The sequence below is a fragment of the Ictalurus punctatus genome, chromosome 22, assembly GCF_001660625.3.
Source record: "Ictalurus punctatus breed USDA103 chromosome 22, Coco_2.0, whole genome shotgun sequence".
Lineage (NCBI taxonomy): Eukaryota > Metazoa > Chordata > Actinopteri > Siluriformes > Ictaluridae > Ictalurus > Ictalurus punctatus.
The window spans coordinates 6416297-6431794 of record NC_030437.2 but is presented as its reverse complement, the minus strand read 5'-3'; the positions used below and the strand labels follow the sequence as shown (position 1 = coordinate 6431794).

The 15498-nt window shown below is 38.5% G+C and overlaps 1 protein-coding gene across 2 annotated transcripts in view; it reads right to left on the bottom strand.

The window, feature by feature from the left end:
* Positions 1–657: 657 nt before the first annotated feature.
* lnpep (leucyl/cystinyl aminopeptidase) overlaps positions 658–15498 on the bottom strand; it is a 23672-nt gene continuing 8831 nt past the window's right edge. For both annotated transcript variants that reach the window (XM_047150025.2, XM_017451529.3), the window contains exons 7-18: positions 15092–15205; positions 14623–14754; positions 14400–14531; positions 14168–14319; positions 9348–9439; positions 8982–9165; positions 8649–8805; positions 8335–8513; positions 6641–6802; positions 6416–6556; positions 6228–6309; positions 658–6140 (exon numbers count right to left, since the gene is read on the bottom strand). In XM_047150025.2, coding sequence (XP_047005981.1) covers positions 6009–6140; positions 6228–6309; positions 6416–6556; positions 6641–6802; positions 8335–8513; positions 8649–8805; positions 8982–9165; positions 9348–9439; positions 14168–14319; positions 14400–14531; positions 14623–14754; positions 15092–15205 — 1659 coding nt within the window. In that variant the 3' untranslated portion in view covers positions 658–6008. The remainder of the gene's footprint in view (positions 6141–6227; positions 6310–6415; positions 6557–6640; positions 6803–8334; positions 8514–8648; positions 8806–8981; positions 9166–9347; positions 9440–14167; positions 14320–14399; positions 14532–14622; positions 14755–15091; positions 15206–15498) is intronic.

The following is a 15498-nucleotide window of genomic DNA, read 5'->3' as shown; positions in this document are numbered from 1 at the left end:
CGTCCACAACATACCAACCTATCCAATCACTCAACTATTCAAATAGAAAAATGATTCATATACTGAACACAGTAGTGCACACTTGTTCAATTGTCTATGAAGAGCACAGCTTGCCCACTGCATGCAAAGCTTCCTAGATATGAGGGTGTCCTTCACATATAGTCCACATACCTCTGTAAATATGCCATGATGTGATGCTTGCTGAGGAGTGGAGGTGAACATACTCTGTACAGCAGCTATTTAGGAAACAAATCTCATTCCATGGTTGTTAGGTAAACAGGGTTTGGGGACGGATGCAAGTGCAGTTAAAGCTTTTAATGAAGAGAGGCAGGCAGGCAGACAAATCCAATACCCACATGGCTGGCTAGCAAACAGTTTAGTAGCTAACTTTCTATTCCATTCAAGGAATTATCGCAATCTTTATTACGCTAGTTTATTCCAACATTAGTTACATCGTTTAGGTCTCCGTTCCTAACAATGTACACTTATGTTCGGCTGCTGGCAAGTCGTCGCCACAAACGTTCGCTGTGAGCAAGCTAGCGAGTCATGCCAATCCAATAAAATAAGATACAATACACAAAACTTTTTTTTTTTTTTTTTTTTTTTTAAAAACAACAAACAGGAAAAACGTATTATGTGGCATTGCCACACCGCATCTGAAAGCGAACTTTATAGATTTTTATTTGATGACATTATCGAGTCAATACAAAAACTTATTAGATTACCTAACATTAGTTTTCCAGCACAAAATTAAATGTTACAGAAAAATGTTTGTATGTCAGTAAAGAAAGCAGGATATTAAGTGGTAAGAGACACTTTTCAGACGACAACAACAACAAAAAAAAACATAATGAAGGCTGCTGGATTTTACTGCAAAAATAAGAAGCAAATGTGACAGTCCAAGTCTCCAGAAGAACAGTGTCTGATTCTACAAGTGCTCAATAAAGCTTACAGCTTATAAAACTACACAAACTGTATCGAAAACTACTATTTATATTTTAAAAAATTGTCACACCAAATATTGACTTTGTTTAATTTACTACTGTTTACTGCTCTTTACTGTATTTTATGTAGACACAGTTAATTTCATTATTAACTGCATTTCTTTGCATGTGCCTAAAATTTCTGCACAGTGCTACACACACACACACACACACACACACACACACACACACACACACACACACACACACACACACACAGAGACAGAGATAGTACATACTGTACATACTTTAGAATCGTATGGCAAATCCAGATGAAAGATTTTTCACAAAATATATGGGCAGGACAGTGACAGAGGACAAGACTACATGCAATGAAAGAAATGTTCATGTTCTCTAGGACACCACAACTAGCAAAACTGAGTCATACTTTCAGTAAAAAAAAACAACAAAAAACCACACCAGTGGGAAAATGTATATTTCAATCTGTAACAGTAAATACAAAGAAACATCAACCAATTATCAAGATATATTAATTCATTCATTTATTCATTCATTCAGCTGTTGTACATGGATTTCTGACAGTACTAAAGAGTTTATAACTGAAACCGGTGCTGGAGTACTAACAAAAAACCGACCTCTGAGCATTTTCACAGGTGAATTACACTAACAGTTCAGTATCACACAAGCAAAACTTGAGCAAAATCCAAGCTGATGTGTATAATTACTGTATACACCTCAGTCCCTTGAGTAAGAGCTCAAATGTGACCTTAATAATAATAGACAAAGTGAGATGTGCCCCTAATCTTTACTTGAATAATTCAGTTATTGTTTTTAATGGAGATATGGATGCAGCAATACTACTGTCTGGTACCCATATGAGGTCAGTGTAACTGTCCACAAACTTTGGACTTCATCTTTGTATTTTCTGAATGAGTAGGTATGAAATGCGTAGGTATGAGTAGGTATGAAATGACTTCTATCACTGAGCTCTTGAGCTCCAGCCTTCATGTCTGCTCAAACCAAAAACAGTAATAAAATATAAAACAAAACAAATATATATATATATATATATATATATATATATATATATATATATATATATATATATATATATATATAAAAACTTTAACTACCAGCATTCCATACCAGAAAGTAGCATTGATGCAGCTGTATCTAGAAATGTACCAGATTCAAATTCATAGCCCACAACTCCAAAATCACAATGCTAATACATTCAGTGAAAAGCCTTTCAAATGTGGCAATAGCACACTAATACATAAAAATAAAAATTAAAAGTCCACATAGTATCACGACATGCTGCACGGGTATAAATGTACTGATTTATTTAACCTGGCCCAACTCATTATGAATATCTACCATTCTGCATTATTAATATTATATGGTGATGAACTAAAATTCTTGTCTGAAACCAAAAATTCAGGGTACTCTGAAAAACTGTTCTAGATTATTATTATTATTATTATTATTATTATTATCATCATTATTATTAGCATTAGATAATTGAATATAATTGATTAATACTAAATTACAACTTGGTAATGAAAAAACATTATTATTTATAAGTTCAAAGTTTCATAAGTTCTCTGAATATTCACTGGATTCATTTCATGATTTCAGGTGGTATCAAACCAGTAATGGAAATGCCCCTAGATAACAGGGTAAGACTTTTTCCCTCTACAAAATTCAGTATTTTTCCTTTTTTGGCCAAAAATCTAGTGTTGTTTTGGCCATACTTGGTGTAACCAAGCTTTCAATGCATCCCTACTATTACACATTATCATGATGAAACATGAAGTCAAAAAGAGTAAGATCTGGAGATTTTTTATATTGTATTCATGTGTTTTACATTAACCTTGACATACAGTAAGAACAAAAAGTATCAAAGAAGGTGCTCATTAAAGCATTCAACCAAGACAAGAAACATTTACCTTATGATTTTTAACTCCTGGTACCCTGATCTCTTTCGTCAGGGATGGAAATAAATCCTTTAACGCTTTATCAAGTTTGGAAAAAACAGTGGATAGGATTTCAGACTAATCCTCCATGTCAGAGCATTTTAAGAACCTGTGTGTTTGTGAGTGTACGTCAGTGGATAAAATTACCGAAAAGACAGGTCCATAAGTATTTGTACAGCGACACAGTTTTTGTAATTTTTCCCTCTGTACACCACCACCACAGATTTGAAATAAAGCAAGCACGTGCACTCAACTTCTTTGGTCGACCATGGCGAGGCCTGTTCTGAGTGGAACCTGTCCTGTTAAACCGCTGTATGGTCTTGGCCACCGTGCTGCAGCTCAGTGTCAGTGTCTTGGCAATCTTCTTATAGCCTAGGCCATCTTTATGTAGAGCAACAATTCTTTTTTTCAGATCCTCAGAGAGTTCTTTGTCATGAGGTGCCATGTTGAACTTCCAGTGACCAGTACGAGTCTCCATTTTCACAAGCTCAAAATTAATTGGACAAACGAACAGTTATAAATATCAGGATTTCTTTTAATACTTGGATGCAAATACTTGTCTGGAACCCATGGACATCAGCAAATGCTGAGGTTCCTCCCGTGAGATGCTTTGCCAGGCCTTTGCTGCAGCCGCCTTCAGTTGCTGCTTATTTTTGGGTCCCTGTCTTCAGTTTTGTCTTCAGTAACTGAAAGGGATGCCCAATAGCTTTTTAAAAAAAATATATTTTCTAGCAAAATCTAATCTGTCCTTTCTGTTCTTGAGTGGTTTGCATCTTGAGGTAAATAGTCTGTATTTACATTCATGAAGGCATCTCTTGATTGCAGACTTTGACAATGATACGCCTACCTCCTCCAGAGTGTTCTTGTCTTGGCTAGATGTTGTGAAGGGTTTTTATTCAACAAGGAAGAATTATGCAATCATCCACTACTTTACTTCTGTGGTCTTCCAGGCCTTTTGGTGTTGCTAAGCTCACCAGGGCATTCCTTCTTTTTAAGAATGTACCAAAAATTGTTGATTTGGCCACTCCATTGTTCCTGCTATCTCTCTGATACATCTGTTCTGGGTTCTTTTTTTCTTTTTCCCAGCCTGTTGCTGGCCTCCTTCACTTATGGACCCCGCTCTGGGCTGCATATAGAGTTCCAATGAACACCTACTAAATGCAAATTCAACACCTGGAATCAACTCCAGCCCTTTTGTCATGAATTTGTCGTGAAATAACTAGGAAGCCGGCTACATCTAGCCATGAAACTGGTAATCAGTCAGTTGACCAATGACTTTGAGCTTGGGAAAATTACGTGACTAGCTGTAATTCATAAAAAGCAATATATTTGTTAAACCCCTTGTATTAAAGCTGAAGGTCTATACTTCAATCATATATTGATTGCTTCATTTCAAATCCATTTGATGGGTGTACATTGACAAAAGTATGAAAATTGTATCACTGTACAAATACTTATGGATCCAACTGTATCTGATACATCTAATAATTTGGTGTTTTATGATCTTCAAATAAACCTGGACTGAATTGAAGAAGAAGAAAAAAAAAAAAAAAAAAAAAAAAAAAAAAAAAATCACAGAACTTCTACAGTAGCTATGATGCTAAACTTATCTTTTATGGTGGTAATCTTATCTTTAAAGAGCTGGTATGCCCAGCTGGTATGCCTCCCCCATTTTTAAAGGGGAGGAAACTGGCATGGCCCGTTTGCAAATGCAAACTATGTCTAACAATGCTGCCATCACAGAATGACAACACCGAATTTAGACCTGCATGTTTTTTTTGCAGCTCAAACGAATGATTCAATGACACTTGTCTTGTTCCTGATGCGTGAAAATATTACATTAATAGTTTTTTATATACGCTTAATTCCCAATGTGCATAACAAAACCTAAATATACGAACTAATTTCCACACTTAAAATCTAAGCTTCAACTTAAGATCCGTCATGTCAAATAAAACCCTCTGACTTCAGTATGTGCAAGTCTGCATAAAATCTATAAAACACACGAAAATCAATACTTCCACACTGCGACAAACTTAAAGAATAAGGCTTATGAGGAAAACTGCTAAGGCAAGAGAGTATTTACACAGTACCAGCTACAAGCATTGCAAATTCCATTCATTTTTAAAAAAATGGTTTAGCAAATGCCTTACAAGACTGATTGTCTGCACACATCTAGACAGATAAACCATCTCAAGGTCTTCTAGTTCTCTTGACATGCTTCCCTCGTTGCATGATCTCAAATTCAGAAGTCATTTTCTCATTGAATTGTTTTGGCAACGCATGTAAAAGGCATGTTGAAAAGACACCTCTGAGAGGATTGGTCTGTAGCCATCATGCGCAATCGTTCACGAACTGGAGTAACCCTGAGCAAGCTGGAATTCCCAATAGTGCAAACAGTCATAAACCACAGCCGCATGTGTGCAGGGACAGGCCAAAAGACAAGCAAAAAGGTCAGCATAGTTTCCCACACAACTTGAAGCAGCAAGAAAGGCATGAAGGCTAGGCAGGCAGGAAATGTGCTACCTTATTTACAGCATGATAATCACAATCTTTCCTTGACCATTGTTTTTCAGAGGTGCTAACAAGAAAATCCTAGAAAGCAAATAAAAAAACAAACAAACAAACAAACAAACAAACAGAATTCACCACAGTATGGGTTCTTGTGATAAAAGAGACAAAATTTTAATCAGATGTGTCCCAAGCGAGGCAAAAACAGGTCCATGTCTTGCCTTTTTTTTTTTTTTTTTTTTTTTTTTGCCCTTTTCTGCCAGGTGGATTTTGTGTGTGTTTGGTCTGACTGCTGAAAAAGCAGAATTGTACATATTAATCTAAATGCTACAGCTAAATGGTAGATTTTAGCACCTCTGGTTTTCAATGGAAAAATTCCTACATAAAAATAGCTGTAATAAGTCAAAAAAAAAGTATTCTGACACATCTCTGCACACATTTGACTCTGGCCGTGACCTCTGTAACATCAATCACAAGTGCTCGGCCTCATCACCTGAGGGGTATGTTCGTGCGTGTGTGTGTGTGTGTGTGTGTGTGTGTGTGTGTGTGTGTGTGTGTGGAAGTTTGCCCTCTGAGCCTATAGCCACTCCCTGAGTGTGTCCAGGTTGTTCTCCACCCAGAACATGTTCAGCTGAATGTTCTCGATGGCCTCCTGAACGCTCCTCATCTGAGATCCTCTCTCCTTTAAAGAGCTGAAAAACCTCTGAACCTGAGCAGAGATGCAAATCATGATGGGTTAGGTTTCACTCAATTTATAGATCGATAAAAGCAATCTGGTTTGCATGAAGGAACCAACCTCCTCAAGGTGTGTCTTTGTAGAAAACTGGCTGGTCGTAGACATGATAATGCTTTGCAAAGGGAAACTGCCAATGGGAAATCTTGAGAAGGGAATAAATGTGTTAGAATTATATGATCATATTACAATGAGTTAACTTAAACATTCATTTGACCCATTTTCACACATACCATACTGCATTCACTTACTTTTGTGTGAGTTTATCCCAGTTCTCCTTCACAAAATCCCAAGTGTACAGGTAACCTGCAAAATGTCTGCTTACTCTGTTAATCACAAGAGGAAGTTCAGGGGTCTGTATCGGACTTCCATCAAGACCTGCTTTTAGGATCCTACAAGGAAGAGGATTTCACTTGTGAACATCATAAGAACCTTTCCAAATTGTTCATGGATGGTTGATGTATCATGCGCCTTACCATGCGATTTTTCGCATATCCTGAGTGCTGGCTAAAGCCTGCAGTGTTTTGCGTTTCTCCGAGTCGCAGATGGAATGTACGTAAGATTTATACAATGCATTCCAACCTTCCTCAGTCTGGGCTGCCACAGACAGAACTGCTCTCAGGAGGTCTCCAGGAACCCTGAAATAGAAAGAGATACACATGTATCATATAGCCACACATGATTTTATGGAGATACTAGAGATCCTTTCTGCCTCTGGATGGAGCTCAAATCTTCTCCAATTCGACTGTTGGGACTACGGCTGCTCCTAACGCCATACAGACTTCATATAAGTCAATAATGAACTTTCACACTGTCTGTTGTTACCCAGATGAGGATGGGTTCCCTTCTGAGTCGGGTTCCTCTCAAGGTTTCTTCCTCTTAAAACATCTTAGGGAGTTTTTCCTTGCCACCGTCGCCACTCAGTGGCTTGCTCAGTTGGGATAAATTCGCACCTTTAATATCTGCATACCGTGTCGATATTTCTGTAAAGCTGCTTTGAGACAATGTCTATTGTAAAAAGCGCTATACAAATAAAATTGAACTGAATTGAATATCACTGTTTCACTGTCACGTACCCTTGTATACAAAGTCACAGCAATCTGACAAACATCTTAAAACCTGTCTGGTAAGATTCATTGGAATTTTAGCATTGTTTGATTGCAGTGAGAAAGTGGTTCAGCCCTGAATCGACACAACTGCAGGAAGTAAAACAAATATTCTGCACTTTTTGTTTTGTAGTTGCATAGCGCAGGGCTGCAGTGGTGCAGACGTGTACGGGATATTTGGACCGACGAGAGAGAAAAATAAATAATGCATACAATACACAAACTATTTTAATCTAGTTATTTACATAATTATCTGATCATTTATTTAGAGCCAGCTCTCTGCTCGATTTCTAGACACAGCTGTTGACAAAGTTTAAGGAGCATGTTTTCAGCCCTACACGGCCCTTGGTCAGTTTTGTTTTTGGGCTCTGTCAATTTCGCTCTGATTTGAACTTGGCAAATGGACTAATAGGTGTGATATTACTAACTTCAGAAAGATTTAGCGGTCAGTTCAACAACATTTGATTACGATAGCAAACAACGATCATAGAAAGCTGCAGATTTTTACATTCATGTGTTCATGCCTTTGTTTTTTTTAATTAATTTACTTTTAGCCAATTAAATTTTTTTTTTTTTTTTTTTTACATAAAAAGCAATCAATTTTTTGTGTTTCCAAGTGACATTCAAGTGAAAAGCAGAACACAGTTACTGACAGGAAATAAATAGAGTGAATCTGGGGCAGGGTTACTTTGAATTTAACATCAAAACACTTAGTTTCTAAGAGTTTGGTATTGAAATCTCAGGAGGAAAATACACTAACTTGAACCACAACCTACATAGCAGCCACACACACACACTTAGGCAGTAAAATTGCTGAAACTAAAACTATAATATAGAGATTCATGAATTATTAAAACAAGAGAATCCACAACAAAACTACATCTAAATTTCATAAAGAAACTAACAATAACAAAAGCGAAAACTATTTTAAAAAGCTCATTAGAGGAAAATATTATATATCGCTATTTGAAACATGTCCACCAAAAACTGTTGTACTGCCATTTGCACTGTAAACTAATAATACTTACTAATGAAATGTGGGGAAATTCATTGCTCAAACCTACGTCATATTTGAGGACATCCACTGATCAAAGAGGGGTTTGGCGTTCTCAGTGCAGTTTGGTCTGTTGAGGGTGCAGGCTGTCTCCAGCAGGATCGACCTCAGACTCATTTTAGAAACAGAAGTCTCTACTCCCCATGACTGGCTGTCCATCAGTTCGCCGAAATTATCGAAAATGTAGCTCTAGAAGAAAAGAAGAGAATAATCTGTCCTTGGTGAATTTCCATCTGCACCTGAACTGGACTTTTCATTCTTTCAAAGCAATTACTCAATAAATCTAAACTAGCTGGTGTGATGTGAATTGGGAGAACAACCAACCCTCATCCGGGACACTAGATTTAAATCGGATCTTTTCTCAAGCAGCCTGTAGATGGTGCCGAGCTGCGTCAGGGCTTCAGTCAGCGGCGCCGTTTCCGTTTCATTCTTTAAATACGCCAAGAGATTCAACACTTGTCTGAAGGACACCTTTCCCAACCTGAATAAACAAACAACGTGAAATAAATTGTCAAAAACTCTTTGTGGAACTTTCTCAACTTAGGATAAGCTTTAAATGTTATGTTTAAAAGCAAACTACCAAAGTATCGTTATGACTATATCTTTGGAATTCCCTGAATCTTTAATAAAATGTCGCTTAAACCAAATTCCATCTACCTTGACAGAGCAAAGACATTATTAATGAGAGATGCTCGGTCCTCCGGTGGAAGAACGTTCACGTTTTCCTTCAAGGCCTCGATCAGTACTCTCCAGCCTTCATCTCCATAGTCCACGACGTAGAAGCCATCATTCCTGTAGTTAAACTTCAGCCACTTCACACCGCCTGTAATGTTAAAGGTGGCTGAAAAAGATTAGGGAAAAAAAGGTTAATATCAATTGCTGTGACAAGAATTCTGTGATTTACTGCATTATTTTCCTCACGTGCTATTAATTACGTTTTCCATAATGCAACGATCAAACTGGACCAAAGGCAGGTTTCTATAGTTACAAGAGTAAAACCAGAAAAAAAAAAAAATTATTTACCCGTTTTGTCCTTCAAATAAAACATTTGCTTGCAGGAGATGGAGTTGCTACAGCTGTCATTGATGTACGTCAGTGGGATGTGCCACAAGTTGCTGTGAGGAAAACAAATCCACATCTGAGTGAAGATCAGCTGATTTTCATTGGCTCTTATTAGATTAGGACTTGACGTACTTGGTAAAAAAAAAAAAAAAAAGTAATTGTTGGCTTTTTTTACCCTCTCAGTGACAAAAGGCCATTCTGTTTTATAGTGCAAACACATACACACACCTCAGCCATGAGAACACTGACTGCTCACTAGAGTGTGACCCAAGGCTAGAAACCGGGAACATCTCCCAGTTCTCAGAGCACATAGGCATCACCGCGTGACACTCAGTACGTTCACATGGACAACAATAATCCAATACTTACCCGATTAAGACAATACACTGATTAACAAACTAGCATGTAAACACTGATTATTAATGACCTTAATCCGATTAAAGTCATACTCAAAGTAAACACATTGAATTAAGACATGTGGAGTATTCCTGTTTTAGTTGCATTATCGATGTGTATTACAGATATGTACTCACCTTAATCACACTATTAACGTCGTGTGGGAGTTTTCACCAAATTTTGCGACAGGACATGATCACACACACACAGCAGTGCTCAAACGTTTTACGGCAAACAAGAGAACAAGGCTGCGTCCCAAACCGCATACTTACCTGCTATATAGTAGGCGAAATACATGCATCTCGGCTACTATATAGACGGTAAGCATGCGGTTTGGGACACAGCCAACGGCTTCAAGCAGTCGTCTATTTGCACGTACAGCATGACAGATAATTAACTGCACTTGACGTGTTCGTAAAAAAATTAAATAAAAACACCCAAAACTGTATACGGTACCATAACGAAGACCAACTGTATGTCGATACGTGAAATTCTGGAGGGACGTTGGACGGCGTGGCGCGGTGATGTAATGACGTGTGCCGTTAATCTAATTATGTTCTATAACATGTAAAACAGGGACATGAAAGGAGTTTTCTAAAAGCGACTCACCTTAATAACAATGTTGTCTTACTCAGAGTAAGGTCAATAATTAGATTACTGCTGTCCATGTAAACGTAGACACTGATTGCTGATTACTCCTGACTTTCTGCCACCACTGAAAGGTCTCATGTGTGATGAGCCCAACGATATGACGTTGGCTGCTGCTGCCTTAAGCCCCAACAGTCTCTGTAGAGACTGGATGGGATGCCCAGCCCTAATTTTATCTTGCTCAATGTTGATAGGATTGGCCCTACGTGTGGTGGGGATAGACATGCTCTCATCGTATTCAAATCCCATATAACCCCTAGCAAAGTCACTCTAGACTGGAGAAGCAATTTCCTTGAAGTTCAACCTGAGCCCCAAGCTCCTCGTGTGAGCAAGAACATCATCTCAATGTTGAATCGCCAACTCCCTGGACCGTGCTACAATTAACCAGTCGTTCAGGTAGTTTAGCACACAGATGCCCTGGAGTCGCAAAGGAGCCAGCGCAGCATCCATGCACCTCGTGAAGGTGCGAGGGAATAAAGCTAGCGAAAGGAAGAACCGATATAGATATGCGTTGCCTCCAAACGCAAACCTCAGGAACTTCCTGTGAGTGGACAATGGAATATGCATCTTTTTTAGATCCATCATCACAAACCCTCAAACTGAGTCTGTGGAACGACACGTTTGAGCTTCAACATCCTGAACCTGTATGTACGGAGAGTATGGTTCGTAATTGGCCGCATACCGTTTTTTCTGTGGACCAGGGTATAACAGCTGTAAAACCTCCCTCCATCAGAGAAAGAGGTACATGTTCTATGGCCCCTTTTGTCCAAGAGAGATCTACTTCCTGGGCTAATGTCTGGCTCTACATTGTGCTGACTACTGTGGTGAGCACACCTCTGAAACGGGGTGCTCCAGCTAAGAACTGGACCGGAACCCTTTTCTATGGAGGACAGAACCCATGGAGACACATTTGGCAGTTTCCAGATGGTCTTTAGTGATGTTAACTTTCCACAATTTGTTGGAGGGAAACCATCAGAATTTCATTGCCCTGTGACAGCTCGCTGACCAGAGAAAACTGAAATCTTGGGACAGCATTGACTAGGGTGCCCTACAGTAATACTGGGAGCTAACTGCCCTAACAACTTCTCATCCCTTGATAACTCACTCCATGGACCCTTTTTTTTGCCTTAGTGAAGTGTGTTTAACATCATGCAGTGCTGCGCAGACCGATCGGCAGTTGACTTGAATAAGTGCATGCCGGTTAGAATTTCTGTCCGATTGAGACGGCGCCGACGCCACGTCAATGTGATGTATAGCATCAAAAGTACTGCGATAGCAATGCGAGAGGAGCCGGTTTCCTCAGCCGGCGCAGCTTCTCCAGAGCGGCTGCACGAGCTCTGATGACGACGCAGCTATTTCACGATTGGCCAGACTCACAGACGACAATTTTGATGTGCTTTTCATGCTTATTCCGACATCTTCGGTTCCACTAAAAAACCCTTTTCATGTAATCTTAATGTTATATTGTGTCATGTTTATCAAAATAAAACAGATTAAAATATATATATATATATATATATATATATATATATATATATATATATATATATATATATATATATATATATATATATATATATATATATATATATATATAGACCGCACTTTATTGGTTTTTAAATAATACAGGCTTATGTTGAACTTTCTTCTTGTACATACAGGCACTGTATTAACTTATTTATTCACTGAAAAGTGTTTCTGATTGCTGCATGTAAAATTCAGATGTCTGTTTATCTGAGAAATATTGCATCTAATCCATTTCCTCAAGAAAGCAAACACTGCGCCACTATGGGAAGCAGAAAGCGTCCGACTTGACGGCTCTGTTTTGAACTTCTCCATCGACTGCAAGCAGCGACTCCCGCCAATCCGTAACATCCAGCCGCAGCTGAAGTCAAACAAACCCGCAGATTTCAGATACCGGTCATGCTAGAGGGCACTTCCCACAGCGTGAAGCTCATGCAACATTGAGTTCCCTTTGAAAGAGAATTACGGGCTTTCCGGAACGGAACATGTTTTCACCCTTTTCAAAAGTGAAAACTGCATTTAAAGATTTAATTCTGACTGTAGTGCAGGGGCATTGTAGACAATTTGGCAGCTAGTATCTGATTACAAACTAATTGATTATACTTATATCCATGTCTCTACAGTATATAGCTATCCAACACCCTGATCAAAACGTGACATTCCCAAGGTTTTAGACTAGAACTGACTGTTTTAACAAATCACAAACAAATTTATTCAATGTGATCTTTGCAGAGAATCTAGGCAAGATTAAAATGTAAATAAAAACAAACACTTCCATGTTGTTCTGATAAAATGTATTTATGGTAAGTAGAGAAATCAAAGGATGTTGGACAAAAAAAAAAAAATTACAATTTTGGTCAAAATCTGATTTTTCCTCATATCTTTTTTGTCCGTTAGCCAGAGTTAAGCCACAGTGCTAAACAAAGGGCGTTGCCAGACCTCCAAGCATTTCAAGCTTTGTCCCCATTCCCAGTGGATGAACATTTCAAAACATGCTTAACTATTTACCAGTAAGCAAAGTGAAAGTATGTAAGTGAGTAAAGTATGTAGAGTACTCCGTGGGGGCTTCATTCACAAGTCCATATATTTTAAATTTTATTGAAATAAAAATGACCTCTTTTGAGTGACCATTTTTAAAAAAGTGTAATAAAAGCCAATGTGCCATTGATTTGCTTGTCTTTCTATATAGGAATCAAGGCCCACCAGGGAATCACCGTGCCCCCTGCTCACGCTATGAACCTAATACATTTTGGCAAACAAATATAAAGAATAAATGCAGACAGTGTGTCTATGATGTACAGAACCATTTCTATTGTAAGATATATCGCACAGATTGGGAGAAGGGGGATTTTCAAGTGAATAAGGTTCCGACATCAGGAATGTGAATGCACTACGGTGACCTATTTTGCCTACACAAAGGCTAAGAAAAAGAATAAAAATGTATCTCCAGTTTTCAATGCTGAATTTATGGGATAGTTTCAGGTCTTGTGGATGGTTTTGGAGATTTCTGTCAACAATGCTCAGCCACTAACCAGAATGACATGAAATAGCATCGTTTAAAAAAAAAAAAAAAAAAGATTCTGTTCTTCCCCCTAATGGTGGCCCAGTTGAGAGGACGGAAAACTTAATGATAATGAGTCTTTATTGGTCACAACACGGTGAAATTCTTTTCTTTGCTTACCCAGCATTCCAGGAAGTTGGGGTCAGAGCGCAGGGTCAACCATGACATGGTGCCACCAACAGTGGCAGCTTGGCAGCACCGGGGCTTGAACCCACGACCTTCCGATCAGTAACCCAGAGCCTTAACTGTTACCCAGAGCCTTTGTATGCTAAATTAATGATTTGATAGTTACCATAGAAACAACATCCTTGCTCTGGCTGACCTTACACTGTAGAACCTCCATACCAATAGTTACAGAGTGTGAGTTTGCGTGAAACCTTTGGACAACTTGATATTTATAGAACGCAATGTAAAAAATCTAAATTGCTTACAACAGATTTGTCAAAGTTTATGGGCTGCGTTGGTATTTTGCATGCGTCAGTTCAAGGGTGTGTCCTGTTCAGATTGGTGTCAGATATTGACATTAAAAAGATAATGTGACCAAGAACCAAATCCCGATTTGAGCAGAAAATCGGGACTGAATACATAAGGTTGTAGCGTTACTGAAGACTGTGCAAACTAAACCCCAGGCCAAAAACATATCATAAAATACCTGTGTTCTGTGATTTTGCCAGCATTTAGGAGGAAATGGTCTTGCGTCACTTTCACTTGGTTGCCTGTTCTGCTCACGGTGACCAGCGGAAAACCTTTTTGTACAGTCCAGGTGTTCATCATCTGTGCCACATCGATGGATGGTTTTGTGAACTGGAACAGCAGTGACAATGTGGTGAATGAGATGTAATGAATATTCAACAACAATTCCTCATGCATGGAGAAGGTTGTACCTGTGAAAAGCTGTTCCACAGATCTTCCTTCTCTGTGTTGCTGCCGTTGTACTTTGTCAGATACGCAATCACTCCTTTCTTGAACACCTCTTCGCTAATTGTTGCATTCAGCATGAGTAAAAGAGAGGCACCCTGGGTGAGAACATGACAAAGAAAGGGTCAGTGTTCGTTTCGAGTTGGTGGCCTGGAGGACACAAGAAGAAATGTGTTCAGAATGTGAAACCTTCTCGTAGGACACAGAGTCAAACATCTCTTCCACTTCCTCTGGAGCAGTTACTTTAGCAGACACAGGATGGGACGAATTCATGGCGTCGGTGGCCAGGGCTCCGAATCGTACACTCAGGAACTCGAGGTCCTGAAAAGGAGCAAACCAAGACAAAATGAAGCTGGATTCAGAATGTTAATAGAAAACATCCTTAAAGTAGAATGATGCTTCGAGCAGATCAATAATATTAGCAGATGTTTTTTAAATAGGTGTACGAATCCTGAATCAGATGGGGGAAAAAGCCTTTTTTGGTGGGAAACTTTTCACTCAAACCAGTACTCCTAACATTTTTGATGGAGGAGTGTGTACACATTCATTTAATTAATATTACTTAATAATAACATTCTCACATGTAACAACTATAATGCATTTACGACTGTATTGATAAAAATAAATAAATAAATAAATAAATAAAAAACCCACTTACAATGTCAAGATTGGGGAAGACTTTCTCAATAGACAAGTACTGCATGTATGTTGCAAATCCTTCATTCAGCCAGAGATCATTCCACCAGCGCATGGTGACCATGTTCCCAAACCACTTAAACAGAAAATAATAATAATAATAATAATAATAATAATAATACTTTTTGCAGGTTTTTTTTGTGAGTATTTTCTCATTTTAATTAAAAAATGTTTTTGTTTTTTTTAAACAAGTCAGTGTCTCAACACCTTGTGGAACCCATACCATGAACTGTTCGGAGACCAAAGGGGGTCAGCATGAATATAGTGTTCCTAATAAAGTGGCAGGTGAGTGTACTGGGCTTCTAAAGCGAACTAATTAAACAATTAAACACTGCACTAATCAGCATGAAAAACGTGACATGCTAGGCT